Genomic DNA, 16,184 nt, shown 5'->3' on the forward strand with positions numbered 1-16,184 from the left:
GCATCACTGCCTCCTTCTTCCTTCTTTCTTTTCATTCTCTTCTCAGTTGTAACAAAATGTAAAAAATATTTGCATAAATTACAAATACTACTTAACAAGATCTTCTTATACGTGCATATATCTGTAATATATGCACTAACATTATCTCTAAGGTTTCTACATGTGGGAGAGAGTGTACTTATACACGTATTGTATGTTTTTTCTTGGTTGGTTTCTACTTACACATTAGTCTATATATATATATTTCCATTAAACCATTTTACATACAATATACATTGAGAGGTGTCAGCCATTAAATTCGGGAGAAGGAAAATTATAGACCTATGTATATCTGTTGTATATCCGATGTGATATTTACATCTATAATTTGTTTGTTTATCGTGTTTCGTGCTTCGATTGGGGACTTCATTAATATGGAGGTTAAATAAAAATGCTCATTTGGTTTTTTGGTTTGATTTTCTTGGTTTTTTTTTTCTTGCAACATTTTTCGTTTCGTTTCGGTTTGTTTTTGTTTCTGTTGTTTGTTTGGTTTGTTTGAAAATTAAAGTAAACATTCATACTATAGCACAAGGTATTTTTCACGTAAGCCCATATAAAAAGTATAAAATTTTTTTTTACTTTACTTGATTTATAAAAATTACAAATGTTCATATAAAAATAGATATACATACAATATAAAAAAAATATGAAGTCAAATAGTAATACATACAATGTAACACACAAATGAAAGAGTTGTTTATAGTACTTCTATTTTGTTTTCCCATATGACATGCGCATACCCTTTCCATTCCTTGCCTTGGATAATGCAATTGTTTATGGCTTATATCATCTGGATTGGCTCGAGACAGCAGACAGTTCCGATTGGGGCATTGGGACATTGGGAGAGACTAAAGATGGCTTCGATAACTCGAATGGTTGGGGCCCAATATTCTAGGGATCACTTCCTTCGCATCGTCTCATTCAGTTCGCTAGAATATCCCAACCACTTGCAGTCGGTAGGTTACAGTCGAGGTGAGGGGCACAGACTTTTGTTGGGCATCTGGGTTGACTGATCTTCGGGCTCATTCGAAGTTGATCGGCTCCCAGACGCCCAACGCTTGTGTGGCTTTTAGTATAGGGTCATTCCTGTTCATTTTCACACATCTTCCTGTTGTCGTCGGTCGCATCTTGATATCAAAAATGAGCTTATCTCTTAATCGTTATAACTAATTAAAAACTTAATGTCGAAAGTCATTTAAATATATGCATATATATATATATATATATATATATGTATGTATAACAATTAAAAACAATTTCAGTTGAGAAATTCTATTTGAATTCATTCTATACATATATTGTTGGTTTTTATGTTTTAGAGCAAAGCACGCCTATGGCGGCCCCACCTGTGTCTGTCTCTGTCTCTGTCTCAGTGTTTGTTGTGTGTCCGTGCAGATCCTATACATATATGCAGCTATATATGTATATAGTATATGTATAATCTAGGCATTGTTTGTAGATGAAAGAAACTTCACTTCGAATTTGATAACAAAATATAAATAGTCTATAATATACCTGTCCGTATGGGCGCTAACTAATGAACTTTCTCATAAAATAGGCCCATGCTCAGGTCTGGTTGTCTATCTATGGGTATGTCTGCGGCGACTGGCTGCAAGCGCCTACGAACGAGAGCCATCAAAAATATGAATCTATACACTTTCCTATAAATAGGGGCCATCGTACACAGTCTGATTGAACGGTCTAAGGGTATGTCTATGGGAGTAGGTCTTCTAATGTACCATAGCTTTCATAATTATATACAACACAAACGAGGGGTGTACACAATCCAAAATGTATATAGTAGCTAAACGGATCCTGTTTTTACATTGTTCTCGGAATTTATGTGTGTTTTTTCATTCTTTCATTCTTGTGGCTCAAAATGTTGTAACAATTGGATCGGTATGGTGTCTGGCTTTGTGGGGCCAGTCAGATTCAATATTATCTCTATTATATAACTATGTGGCGGAGCTTTCGTTTAATTCTAATTTCTATTGTTCTGGCTCTTAGATGTCGGTTCTATGGTCTCGGCCCTTGAGTTGGTATGTCTGTTGCTGGTTGTTGTCGGTGCTGTTGGTTATTGTGGCTGGGGCTGAGAGAAGGCCTAGTTGGCCACCAGGAGCTGCTGGTAAGACGATCCAGTGCCGTAGAACGAGTTGATCCCATCAATCAGAGTGCTGGCCGATGAGGATTCGGCTGGCTGCTGCTGCTGCTGACTGACGCTGTCGGGACCGGCTGTGTCTGCAACAGCAGCAGCTGTTTGGTTGGGCACTGCAGCCACTGGTGGCGTGGCAATGGGACTGTTGTCCGGGGAAGAGTCCCCAGCTCCAACTCCAACTCCAACTGTTGCTGCTCCCACTGTTGCTGCCACCTCATCGATGACACACTGCTCTGTCTCCAGGCCATACGAACAGCTCTCGTTGTCCATTTGAACGCCTAGCTGCTGCTGCTGCTGCTGGGACAGATGCTGGCCGTTGGGAAAGTAGCATGCCTCCATGTAAGTACTGTACTTGGCTCCACCCACGGCATTGACATGGGGATGCCCGGCAAACATGGCCATGTTGGCGTCGCCGTTGAAGTGCGGCTCGTAGAGGTTCCGCTGGCCGTTGAACTGCGGATAGAGGCCCATGACCACGCCGGGATAGAAGAAGTGATCGCCGGCTACAGCACCGGAGGCCATTTGGCCGCCCAGAGCCAACGGATTGGGTGAGATCGAGCGTGCCGGTGATACAGGGTCCAGGGCGGCATAGCCCTGGGACGGGACGACCCCATGGCCGTGATGCATCTGCTGCTGTATGGCCCGCTGCTTGATGTAGTTCGAGAACTCTGTGGGCGACATGCGGTACGCGCTGCTGCAAGGGACAAATGTGGTGCGGCATTAGTGGGTGCCCGGTGGCTCAAGGGCAGCGAGACCTTACCTGTTGGCCCGCTTCGAGCTGGTCTTGAGCTTGGTGCTGCCGAATTTCGTTTGGGCAAAGGTGGCGGTCGTGAAGGTTAAAGGCGCCTGTGGTGCACGTTGCAAGTACGCCGAGGTTGTGCCACCGGCCGAAGTGTTGCCGTGAGCTGGTGCCTGAGTCGTGGCCTGAGTCTGACCCTGAGCCGGAACCGGTGCCGAGCCACTGGACGAACCGGAGGCGGAGCCACAGCTGCCGTTGCTGGCATTGGGATTGGGGCTGCCCTTGTAAGTGGGCGACCCAGAGGCAGCCGAGTGCGGCGAGGAGCCCGCCTGGGGCATAGGCACCGGCAACGACTTGGGGCTTAAGCTCAGGTTGGTCAGGGTCGTGTTGACCACATCGATGGGTCGGAAGCATTGCGCCTCCGGATTGAACGTCTTGGTGACCTCGCGATCTGCCGAGCGGCTATCCTCGTGGTTCTCATTGTTCTCTGTATAAAGAATCTGCATCGTAAAAGGGCGGTTAATGGGCGATTCCGTTTCGGGGAAGTCCTAGCGGCGTAACAAATACCTTAACGGCCCCCTTCTCGCCAACGCGAAAAGACACCTCGCCGGGATCCATCCACACGGATAGCTCGTGTGGCAAATTCTCTAAAATATCACTGATGGGCACACCACTCTCCCGCGCAGCACGCTCCAGCACCGAATCGATGGCATCCCCGGTCTTCAGGCAACGATAGGCAGAACCCTGCAATGAATATTCACATATAAGATTCCGTTTCTAAAGATCGTCTCGCACTCCAATGATACCTTGAAAGGCTTCTCCGGGTACCAGTGTCCCTGGAATTTATCGCGCAGTGCCTTCTCCAGCTCCTCGCCGAATATGTTCACACGTCGGCGAGGCAGTTTATTGTACAGATAGGAGATGACAAAGTTTAGGGCCACCTGGATTTCAATATGCATCTTGGCAGTCCTTGGCACCGTACCCTGTCCGCCGTACCCAGATCCTTTCGAAGATTCTTCACTATTTGTTTGTTTTTTGTTCGATTCTGTTCGGTGTGCTTGCCGTGTACGTGTACGAGTACAAGTATATATCTATCTGATTGATCAAACGCACCTTTATGAATATCCTAGCTCAATTTTTGACTGTGAAGTTTCAGGCGATGTGTTGTACTAGATTTAGTAGTTTTCCTATTTTGTGAGTCTATGTAGTTGTTTTAGGGGTGTGGGTTCTATTTATTGTATTTTGTATATTTATCTCAGAGAATTGTGTCTGATGTCTGATGTGTGATGTGTGATGTGTGAGGCGTAGAGTCCTAGATCCTAAGTGTATTGTGTTTTATGTATTTACAGAGCATCTCCCATAAAAAGGGTCGATTGTGTGTAGGTGTGTGTGTGTGTGTAAAGTAATTGCTAATGGCTTTGTCTAAGTCGGTTGCTAGTTAGTTACTCTCCGTCTTTTGCTGTCTTTGATTTTTGACAAACGTTGGTCCGTTTCCCGTGTCTCCTTCCTAGAACGCCTCCATGAGTGGTGGAACGCCTCAGAGCCGTGCGATTCTATGACAAGTCGTTGGTGTCCGTAGCTGCAAGAACGAAAGGAAGGAAGGAAAACGTTTATAGACAATCAATTGACACCGGATGGGTTACCTAATGCGCCTGCTTCCTATTTTATATTAGTAGAAATCACAAAAGGTCCCAGAAATTCAACAACAAAATACACAGTATTTGTCGTCTATGCGTCTGCATGTTCCACGAGGTCGGAGTCTGAGTCACAACAGATCTGGAACAGCCTTTTCTACTCTTTCTACTACCCCTGCTAACATACAAATTTGCATACTATATCTTACAGAATGGGCCCGCCATCATTGGGACTTTATCCCTCATCAGTGATGGATCATTATTATAATGATTCATCCATCATGATTTGCAGAAATGTTACCCTTTCTTGATCCACTATATACATACATATTTCTGTTGGCCTTTATCGATAGTTGACAAGTCGATTAAGTATTAGTAGAGTAAATCGAGAAGAAGAAGATGTTGTCCATTCCCGGAGCATCGTAACAACTCAGTTTTCTTGAGTCACATTTGACACACAGACACAAAAAAACTACAGGAATATACTTTAAAACAATAAAACATAAAAAGACACACCACAGGGAAACACTGAACACAGAGTTGCATTCCATTTGGGGGTTCCAGGATGAAGCGAGCACGCAATGATGCGGAGGCGAGCAACAAGAAGAAGTCGTTGCGCACCCGATTCAGAAAACTGGTGCGGGCGGTGATTATGAACCAGCACTGGCTGATCGATGCCGAGGATCAGGGTCTCTCGATGAACGTCAAGAAGAATGTGGCTCTGCTGGTGCGGCAGAAGAAGAAGCGGGGCATGATCACCGTAGCGGTAAGCTCCACCCACCAACAATCGTAATGCGTGTCACGATTCCCGATAATCGTCTGAAGGACAAGGCGCTGTTGCGCACGCTACCCTGGGCGCGGACAATCGATGATCGGAAAAAGCTCTGTATGGTCTTAGCCGGGCTAACATGTTTCGCCAAGATACCCCCGGTAAGCTCTCAAACTGAGTTTCATCTGACCTATAACTTCACCTACGATCCGTGATCTGTGATCTAGAAAATCAGGGCTCGCATGGTGCCGGTAATAAAGCTATTGTCCATCAATGAGTCGCGAGTGCTGATCAAAGAAGGGGACTTGCCCATTACCGTGTACTTCATACTGAACGGCGAGGTCGAAATGAAAAGATCCGAATACAATAAGGTAGGTTCACGCGCTAGGTCCTTAAGACGGTATAGAATCCCCTTGAATCTTGTTCTGAAGGTCACAAAGGAAATCACTCAAGTATCAATTGCCATATTCGGTCCGGGCGACTGTATCGGAGAAGTGGAAATGGTTGAGGACTGCCCCAGAATGAACACATACACGACGCTGTGTAAGTACTTACTACATAAAAATATGCGAAACGTACTGATCCGATCGTCTATTTGTTGGCTCTTTCGTCTAGCAAATTGTGAAATATTGGCCTTGTTCGATAACGACTACAATCGCATTCTGAGGCCGTTTATGGAGAAGCAGTGGAACGAAAAGAAGGAAGCACTGCGCGCCTTCCCCTACTTTGATTTTTTGAACGAGGATCAGATACGACGCGCCTGCATGTTCGGATCAGTGGTGCAGTACGATCCTCTGGAGACGATCTATGTCGAGGACAAGGGCTCTTTGAACATGGTGCACTTTATTTTGAGCGGCGAATGCGTTGTCCTGCAATGCCTAAACCTCAAGGTGCTATATCCGATATGTGTATCCGTATATCCTCAGTCTTTGATTCTTGCAGATCAATCACAGTAGGGGAAAGACCATTATCGATCTGTCAGATATGGAAAAAGACGAGTCCAAGGCCATGTTTCTGGAAACAAGGAACTCGTCCTATGCTCCAGAACAGTCGTATTTGGATGTTCAGAATTTGTTGGCCTCAACCTCCTCGGAAGAAGAGGGCGAGTCGAAAGGCCTCAGGAAACAAGTATGCGATCTACCTATAGATAGAGGTGTTTCTCTTCTAATTCGAGCTCTGTAGATGCGCAAAATGGGACTAAAGGAAATCGAGGCGTTCTGCGGCTTGGGCCCAGCCAGCTTCCTTGAGAAGCACGGACATCGGAGGAAAACCGTAATGCACGCGAAAAGAATAACCCACAAACCGAGAAGGCCCACCATCGAGTCCGAGGAGATTGAGGACGCCGAAGAGGAGGAGCAGTTTTTCGACTACGAGGACTATTTCGAATACTTCGGCGAGGAGGTATCCGTTGAATCGGAATTCTCCCTTGCCGTGGAATCCTCCAGCTCGGAAACAAAGCGTAAAACCCTCGTCTCCATATCGCCATCGAAGCATGGAACTGACTCCCAGCTCTCTATGAAGCGTACAACAGTTGCCTCCTCTCAATCCTCGAAAAGGTTGGGCACCATAAGGTCCCAATTGCTTTCGCCTAGTCGGTCAGATGCGGCACTTCGCTCTTCGAGGCACGTAAGTCCTCAACGCCAATCACTATCACAATCACTTTTCACTCACTTTCACTTGCCCGTGGGCACAGGACACCACGAGGACCCATTTTATAGACGTCGGCTCGCTCACATTCGGTGCCATCTTTGGCCTGGGCGAAAAGATGGAGCATCGCGTGATAATGGCCCGTACTGTGGTCCAGTGCCTGGTCCTGCCGCGCTTCTGGCTGCTGGAGGAGGAGCAGAATCCGGGTAATATCTGGCAGCGTCGTCGCTTCTACTTCGAGTGCAGTGTGCCCTCGCGGCAGGCCCTGTTCGAAGACTACCTGAAGACCCGGCGCTGGGACAAGTTCCGGCGCGCCTACATTCAGAGCACTCTGGACCCCAACTCGAAGAGCAATGTGACCCAGGAGGAGGACATACCTATTATATGTCGCATTGTGGAGACCAGCGATCATACATAAGGGCTCGGCATCCACCCGCTATTCATGGACTCCAGCTAATGGCTGCATTTCCCATTCTCCAAATTCATGTACAATGAAGTAATACATATGTTTTGACTATATCTGAGTATGTATTCCTGCAACTCCTGCAACAGTTTGGGAGCTACACATATGTACATATATTCTTCCTACGTCATTCGGAGCAGAAGCACTTCCCCTGCAGTGTCCATGCAACTGCCGATTATATGTAGGTTAACTGAAGAGAGGAGTGGACAGAGAGAGAGAGTGAGAGCGAGAGCGTATTACAGTAAGCCGAAGTGCATTCGTAGCGACAACGGGAGCAGGTACCGAGACCGTCCAGTGAGCTTCCCACGCAAAGCTTACACCCTTCCATTTTCTCTCTCTCTCTGTCTCTTGCCCAACGGTGACGGTGCGTGCGGATAAAAATAAACTCAAAGCCGAAGAGAGGGACAGAGCTTGGGTTCTGGCTCTGGCTCTGGCTCTTACTCTCGCGCCGAGCAACGGGTGCGCAATGACATATAAACGACCCCGAGAGGAGCACATTTCACACCCACACACACACTTGATTTATGCTGCTGCTGCTGCTGCTGCAATCTACTGCAGCAGCTGTGTAGCTGCAGCGGGGCAGACCGAGCTCGTTTATGTGCTGCTTAAGTATATATATTCTATACTCGTAGTATATACTACTGGCTGTGTGTCTTTTTTAAACCATCTGAAGGCCACACACATTGAAATCGCCAAGCCTCAAGCCCCGCCACTGGAAGCTTGAGTTTTCCTTTCAAGAGTACATACTCGCATGTATGTACATATATAAATGGGAAATTCTAAAAATAGCCACCTAGCCAATGCAATACATCATCCACAAGGGGAAAAAGGCCATTTTCCAAACGGTATTTCAATGCCGCAGATGCCACGGATGCAGTGGAGAGCTTAAGCTGGGGCACAGCTTGGCGCATTGGGTAAAAGGTCAAAGGTGATGCCTGCAACAACATTTGTTGAACCTCCGGTAATGCGTCAGGTGTTTCGTAAGATTCTGAACAGATTTGCTGACAGGCTGTACTATGGATACTCCCCTCTGTAGAATGATGTTTTTTTTTTAAGTTTTCCAAATTCTTTTGGAATCAAACAAGTGTTTACCAGATAGCTTTTTTTTAATTATCAAAGTCTTGGGGATCTTAAAGACCTAGACTTTAAATACTTTAAAATACCTCTACTAATTTGCGTTTAATGGAGGCTTTAGAATCGCAGGATTTTATTGAAGAATTTTCTTTAATTTGTAAAAATATTCCAACATATTCTAAATGCACTTGCCTTCGACTATGGTACTTGTATGTACATACATATGTACAATTAATCTTGGTTATAAATCACTTTGAGTAGATCTATCCTCCACCATTAAAATCTTCCCCTAACCTGGACTATCCCTGTATGTGGAGGCTGTAGCTGCCTTGGGGAAAACTTTCGAGTTAATTGAATTTCTTCATGAACTAGCAAGGTTAACTAGTTTGGCAGTGCAGACTAACTAGTTGGGGGATTGACGCAAATTAACTGGATTTTCGACGATAACCTTGACATTAGACTAGAGAGCGTGGAGTGGGGAGTGGCCGGGGGCCGGCGGTTAACCCAGTTCGGAGCTAAGATCATTCCATGGCGAAGCACGACTCTTGATGACGTGAAAGGTGCACAAATATTACACATTATGTGTACATGCCGCATGTGCTTGTTCTTGTGCTTGTGCATGTGCATGTGCATGTGCATGTGCCTGAGCATGTGCATGCGATTGTGTGCGTGTGTGTGCTTGCGAAGTGAACTTGAAAAAGCTCTAGTTTCACTTTTACGCTTGTACATAGGACACGCGCTGGCTTTAATGGCCCGAAGGGGAAGCCTCGGAGATAATCCTCAGGTGGGGAGGAGCGCGGACGGACTTCTGGACTCTTGAATGTTTATTTATATTCAAGCACAAACACACACAAGCACCGACACGCGCACAGAGTACACATACACATACATACACAAACAGATATACGGATATACAAGAGCTGCGACAGCGTCATACCGTTTAAATCAACCTTTAAAACTGTTGGCCCAGATTTTATTGATTTTAGCATTGCAAAGGGCGACCCGGGCCTCCATTTACGAGTGCAACAGCGCACGCGACATACAATAGACAGGGGCAGAGTGGGACCAGAGACAGGGACAGAGACAGCGACAGATAGTGTGAAAGAGAGAGCTTCGAGCACGAACCAGAGCCAGAGAGCACCCCCATCAGACAGCTGCTAATGGAGAGAGAGAGAGAGAGAGAGAGAGAGAGTGCCAAATGACCGTTGTTATTGTTATTCCCGTGTTTACGTTCCACATCGTGTGAAATATAGAAATGTTAAACAGTCATACTGCCGCCTCTGGCACATAAATGGGGATTATTACCCATCTGTGCACAGGACATGCTCCTCACGTCTGTATGTACATTACATATGGAGTATGACTCTTAAGTTGGGGTCTAATGGAATCGCAGCTCTTAATGGCGGATTGTGTATCAAGTACAGCTGTACTACCCCTACTTAAGCCCCCCCCATTGGAGCCTTTTAGGCATACATATTGTAAGTTACGAGTATAATTATTATTTATCCTAATTAGCTCTGGATGGCTACCATCTTAATTGAATGGAAGGAAAACATTTAGTAAGTGTTTTGATATAATTTCTAATATTTCTATATGTTTCCCACGGAAGTAAAATGCTGAACAGATCCCTAGGGCTTATTATCAAAACAAAACCAAAATATACTAGGGGGAAGCAGTGCCACGGTGGAAACATGTACCATACGTTCTTATCAAACATCGTTAGTGTAATTTGATAAAAAAAAGTAATGAAAGAGTTATGTACACGATACCGTAAAAGGTCTAGCACTTAATTATCAACAAGCTTTTGAAGCTCCACAGATGTTCCGCCTAAAAAGTCTACCTTCAAAAGGCACGTTCGAGTTGTGCGAAGGAAATTCTAGTTAGGTTTCATTTATAGAAACTTTGACTGAAGGCGGTTTTTTTACATAAATATTTACATATGAATGTAGGTTAAATTTAAACATTTTTTCAAGCTTTAATTTTACTGATAATTTAACGAAAAATAATAAATTTATACTCTTTGGAAGGAACATACATACATATGTGACCATCTGTGTTTATAGCATAGTTTTTGGAGTCTCCTAGGGTCTTATCGATTGAAAGATCAGGCCAAAAGCGGCAAAGCACTTATCGCTGCATTTACCGTTCGCCCATGCTTGTTGTTTTGCCATTAGGCGAATTTAATTCAATTACGTTCAGCCGTCGATTTCGAATGCTACGACGATAATCAGCAGTTAAGGGCATTCGCGATACGGCCAGACGGCAGCCTTCAAATTGCTTGTTTGCACATAATTAGACCCCTCTCTAGCGCTCTCTTTCTCTGTCTTGGCTTACATACACACATACGTAATACGTATGCAAAATGAAGGTGTGTGGTGAGGAGAGGAGAGAGGGGGAGCTCACACAGAGCACAGTGTGTCAATTTATTGCGGTTGTTTGTTTGCTTTTCTCATTTGCGTTGCTTCAATTTTGCTGTGCTCTTTGAAGAGAGTATTACGATTCGCAGCAGATGCTTGGCATCGCACAGAAGGAAGAAAAGCAATTGTGACTAAATCAAGAGAGCAGATGGAATAAACCCATGTGATACCATCTTTTTAGCATCAACAAAATCCAATCCAATGCAAAAACTAATTTGCAAATCAAATTTAACGAAATCGAACAATTCTATAATGACCCTTCGGGATATGCAAGGGTATCTAAAGCTTCAGCATTCCGTCTCTGGCATTCCCCTATTGTTTTCACGTACCGCTGTGTAATCCAGTTCACATGTCCCAAAAAAAAAAAAAACAAAACAAAATTGTTGTTACATCACTGACACTGGGAGGGAGCGAGAGAGAGAGATCAAAGTGCTGACTGCACTTTTAACCGTTTCAAAGCTGGTAATTTTCAACGGAGCAGAGCAGAGCAGAGCAGAACCCTGGGCAATGAGGGGCAAATCAAACGGGTTGCCTGATTACATAAAATTCTATGTTCTCGCTCTGTGTTTGTGTCTCTTGTTTTACTATAAACTTTTGCTTCCTTCCGTTGTACTTCTACACACAAACACACACTCTCACCACACACACACTAATAGTAAATGTGTCTCACACACTTGAAAAGAAACAACAAAATACAAACAATGCTTGCATAATGCTTTTAGGTTTCATAATCCGAAACGAATCAAACGAATCGTTGAAACTCTGGGGCACACATACATAATTCATATTACAAGATCACGAAAAGAAAGACACTAAATAATTTGTACTTAATGTCAGCAACATTTTCCACCGACTAGCCCGAGCGCCAAGGCAGCTTAGCTCTCAATTTCCCCTGCCACCGCTGCTGCTGCTGCTATCCAAAGTATGTCGTATGGAAGGTATGGCATGCCCGTATCCCAGTGTTTTGGTCACTCCCAGCGACAAATGGCAATGGGTCTTATTATGGCGAAAACCATCCAAGAGAAGCGATAAATTCGAGAAATACTCTGAAATAAGTAGTTTCCATATACGAATCAGCTACACCGGCATTGAAATTTATTGGAATTCAACCATTAAGCTGCTGTCAGGGGCGACCCTACCCTACCATCTTTTGACATACCTTGCCTCTATCAGAGAGCGAGTACAGAGAGAGCGCTCGTGCGAGAGCAACACCCACGCATACCAAAGACAGAGTGGAACACACACACACACACACACACGCGTAATACCATTTGGTGGTTCATATATTCGACAGGGCAAAACTTTTGGCTCAAGAAATTGTTTGCTTATAGCAAAACAACACAAAACAGCTGATCGAATGGGTTTGTGTGTGTGTGCGTGGTTGTGTTGAGCGACTTATTGACATTATTTTTTTTTTTCCTTCTTTCTCTACCTTTTAGCCGTTTTTCAGAATTTTTGGGGGAAAATTTCTATTCGACATTGAGACATTCTAAAATTTGTTCATTTTCAAGCACATTTTCAGACACCAGTAAAAAAAAACACACAATCAGCTGTTCATACGGTTTGAACGCAACTCTTTACGTCACAAAAAAAAAAGCACACAAAAATAATGAAAGCACATGATTTTTTCGTACATTTATCTATGCCCGAAAACACAAACACACACTGGCACACTCGTAAGTGGAAACGACAAATAGATTCCCAAACGGAATGTCTATTAGATATATGTATGTACATGCATGTACATATGTACATACATATACACGTGTAAATATTTATATCTATTTTGTTGTATGCTGAAATGTTAAATGACGCTGCTGCTTTTGCTTGCTGGGTTTCTGGGCCTCACTCTGCTCTACATAGAAATGCAAAAACAGCTGCAGTCAATGGGGTTTTTTTTCTGGTTTCTAGCCACTAAATTCCCCTCAAAAACGAATTGTAGATTCTATGTACATGATGTATGCAACGGCAAATGCTTTCCTCTACCCACTCTTCGTTTTTCTTCCTTTTTTTTGCATCCATCAGCTGTCAGCCCAGAGAGTGGGAGGGAGAGAGCATGATGCTGGTCCTCCTGTAGCCCAATTGCGTGTGAGACAGAAACAGCTGTGTCCCCTTTGTGTCTCGCTCTTGGGAGCACAAACTGGAGCAGCACCACACTGCCCTACTGAGTGGCGATAACGAAAACGAAATGAAAACTCACAACACCGAACGATGTGTACTTTCCCCGCACTGAGCATATATTTATGTGTTGATACATACGCATGTACATATGTATGTATATCCATGTACCCCTACTTTTGGCATTTCCATCTCAATTATTGTTATTGCCTTTGTGTGTGTGCGTGTGTGATAGTTCTCCAGCCGTCGCACGTATATACTTACATAGTACATATGTATGAACATATCCGTGCATCTTTTTGATGGTTCAAACGTCTTATCTAAACATTGCAGTTATGTATATGTTCCGAATTCTATTTTGTTGATTGATTGATTGGCTGATTGGGATGCTGCTGCTGCTTGACGACGATGCTGTTGATGGCGATGATGATGAAGCGTAGCACGGGTTGTATAATCCTCGATTTATTCCAATTGCAGCCGCAATTGTTCTTCTGTTCCGTTCTGTAGTTTTTTTCGATTTTGAATGCGGATGTGCTTGTGATTGGGGTGTCTATTTATTTGTTGGTTGTTTGAAATTTGTATGTGGTATTTTTTTTTTCTTTTTGTCAAACGCCTCATCTGCCCGTTACTTAATGGGTATCGCGCGCGCCAACAGCAAAACGCCGTGTGAACGTCCGTGGTTCTTGAAAATCCCGTTGTAGTAAGGTTTGAGGCTCGAGAATGAGAATTGACGCGCGAACGAACCGAACGCCCCAGTCAGCAGCAGCACACACACGAACACTCATCTACATAGGTACGTACAAATATACATACATACATACATACATACGCCAGCGCCGGGCATAATTGCATTCGACACACGACGCACCACGAAGCAGGGTACATATGCTCAAGGTAGGGCATGGCCAGAAAGTGCTCTTATGATAGTGGTTAATATTAGAATTGCCTTAAAAACTTGTATTAAAGAAAAAAGTTTTTCATACAGCTGAGGGCTAAAAGAAGCGATTCAATTAATTTATTACCCTTTGCAGAACGTTGAAAAGCCTCACCTTATATTAATACACGTTGGCACGAAGCGTGATTCACGAAGCGCTTGGCGGTCGAGCTTTCATCGTTGATTTGTTGTTTTCGAATCTACCCACCCACTTTGGGCCGCCGTGCTCTCTGTCACTCACTCGTACACTTGCACTCTCCTTTTCGGATAGTGGGTGGATGGGGGTGCAAAGCTTTCTCTGCAATGTGCGCGCTGTGTGTATTCGTAGTAAAAATAAAAGAGCTAGGACAACGCGAAAGCCCGGCAAGAGGTTTGTGCGGGTCCTCGGTCTTCGGTCCGCGGGCACACAGACACAGGCACAGACAATTTCTAAAAGCCCACAAAACCGCCCCCACTTGGCCGCATGCCCTAGAATAACGAAAAGTCGAACGAGAAACGAAAGTGCATGCACAATAGCATAAATATTACATACCCATGTACACACATTAATATATACATATGTACATATGTACGTATGTCGTTCAATATGCCTATTTCCATATGTATTATAGAGAAAATATGCAACACAAGTACCTAAGGATCCATCCACATACATACATATGTGCACATGTACGTTTGTATTTACGTCATAGACTGCTATACCGCAATAGTAGTAGAGGGTTCCAAAAATATGCAGTTAGCCTTCTATCATTTACCCTCAAGCGTTTGACTGTTAACATTTAGCATTTCGTCCTTCGCAACGGGTCAAAATAATGGATTGTACATACATACATACATATGTACATATGTAGGTATTTCCTGAGCACAAAATTAAGTCAGTTCCTCCATGCTTAAATTCTTTAAGACTAAGCCTCTCCCAGCGTGGAACTAATCCCTCCAGAAGGCTACCCCATCTCCTCCTTGATTTCTTCGTAAGTCGAGGGCTTCCAGTCGGAATGAAGGCTCTGCAGGAGAGGAAGAGAATGGGAGAGTGGCTGCCAGTAGACTGGAACTACAGAGCTACAAAAAATGATCTGCTTTTTAATATAGTAGTGGAAGAGAGAGAACAGGCCTCAATGTTGAAGATTTCGAGTTCTCGGATGAGCAAGGCTCTAGATCGACAGCGGAAGAGAACCGGCCAAGGTGAGGGCGATTAAGGGTCAAGGTGACCAAGAGCAACAGATGATATTGAAAGGAAGAGAAACGGGCTAAAGTTGACAAGAAACTCTGGATGAAGAGCTCCCACGTCCAGATGAGGGAATTCGTCAAATGGAAAATCGCCCCGAAGAACGGCTTGAAGATCGAATCCCGCAATAAATCCCTAGGTATGGCTTACAGCCGACTTTTGGGAGAGCCAGAAGATCAATGGTTCAGGTCTGGTATCAGGGACAACCAACTCAAGATAAACCCCAGATATAAAAAAAAAATACGTCGATTGTGTAAGGGATTTTGGGATAGTTTATTTATTTCTGCAATATGTATATTTGGGGGTACAGTACACCGACATGCACATAAATAGATCCATACATACACACATAGACGTATACACATGTACATCAATAAATTCTCAAATTTCGAAACGAACGAACATGCATACAAAAATATTTCGTTTTTTTCTTTTCGAACTTGCTTTCAAGGATTTTGTCGTTTTATTATGGTACAATAATTTATAAATTATTCCTCTAGTCTAAACACACAAAAAAAAAAAACATGTAAGTATATGTATCACAAATATATATATACATATGGTAATATATAACTTTAGGCGAAAGCTTTTGATGTTTAAAAACAAAACAAAAAGAAAAGGACTCGTTATACTCGTTGAAAGGAAATTGATTTTGCTTTTGATGACGGACCCACAGCTGGGGGGCCAGGTCTATCTCTTAGGTTGAGCTGGAACTTAGGCAAGGAACCACACCCACAAGCGGATGGAACCGATTTATACATATAGGATATTCGTAGTCATATTATGATATACATCAATACGTTACATTAAGATTATTCAACATGGTCGACTTCAACTGTACACATACAAAGCGATTGGGTTTTAAATATGGGTTTTGTATTGTTTTGATTGTTTTTTTGTTTTGTTTTTGTTTTTTGGTTTGTTGGGATTTGCTGGGAGTAGTATGCCCGTCTCTAGCTTCGTCAAAACC

At 43.8% G+C, this 16,184-nt stretch overlaps 2 protein-coding genes across 3 annotated transcripts; one reads left to right on the forward strand and one right to left on the reverse strand.

Annotated features, from left to right (window-relative positions):
- Window positions 1-1,857: 1,857 nt before the first annotated feature.
- Window positions 1,858-13,733, reverse strand: LOC6599348 (protein Tob1). 2 transcript variants are annotated; one of them, XM_026991305.1, is made up of 5 exons: window positions 13,320-13,733; window positions 3,740-4,512; window positions 3,501-3,677; window positions 2,955-3,433; window positions 1,858-2,888 (listed from the first exon to the last, which is right to left on the reverse strand). In XM_026991305.1, exons 2-5 carry the CDS (start codon window positions 3,890-3,892, stop codon window positions 2,141-2,143), a joined length of 1,557 nt encoding a protein of 518 aa, XP_026847106.1. In that variant the 5' UTR covers window positions 3,893-4,512; window positions 13,320-13,733; the 3' UTR covers window positions 1,858-2,140. The 2 variants fall into 2 exon arrangements, with proteins under 2 accessions (XP_026847106.1, XP_026847107.1); XM_026991306.1 differs by lacking the exon at window positions 13,320-13,733 and adding an exon at window positions 11,715-11,735.
- Window positions 5,133-7,502, forward strand: LOC6599347. The gene is made up of 8 exons (XM_026991408.1): window positions 5,133-5,333; window positions 5,393-5,497; window positions 5,564-5,707; window positions 5,768-5,879; window positions 5,952-6,226; window positions 6,279-6,464; window positions 6,519-6,962; window positions 7,030-7,502. Exons 1-8 carry the CDS (start codon window positions 5,133-5,135, stop codon window positions 7,399-7,401), a joined length of 1,839 nt encoding a protein of 612 aa, XP_026847209.1. The 3' UTR covers window positions 7,402-7,502.
- Window positions 13,734-16,184: the final 2,451 nt, after the last annotated feature.

The sequence above is a fragment of the Drosophila persimilis genome, unplaced genomic scaffold, assembly GCF_003286085.1.
Source record: "Drosophila persimilis strain 14011-0111.01,24,50 unplaced genomic scaffold, DperRS2 tig00000663-arrow-arrow-pilon, whole genome shotgun sequence".
NCBI classification, from domain to species: domain Eukaryota; kingdom Metazoa; phylum Arthropoda; class Insecta; order Diptera; family Drosophilidae; genus Drosophila; species Drosophila persimilis.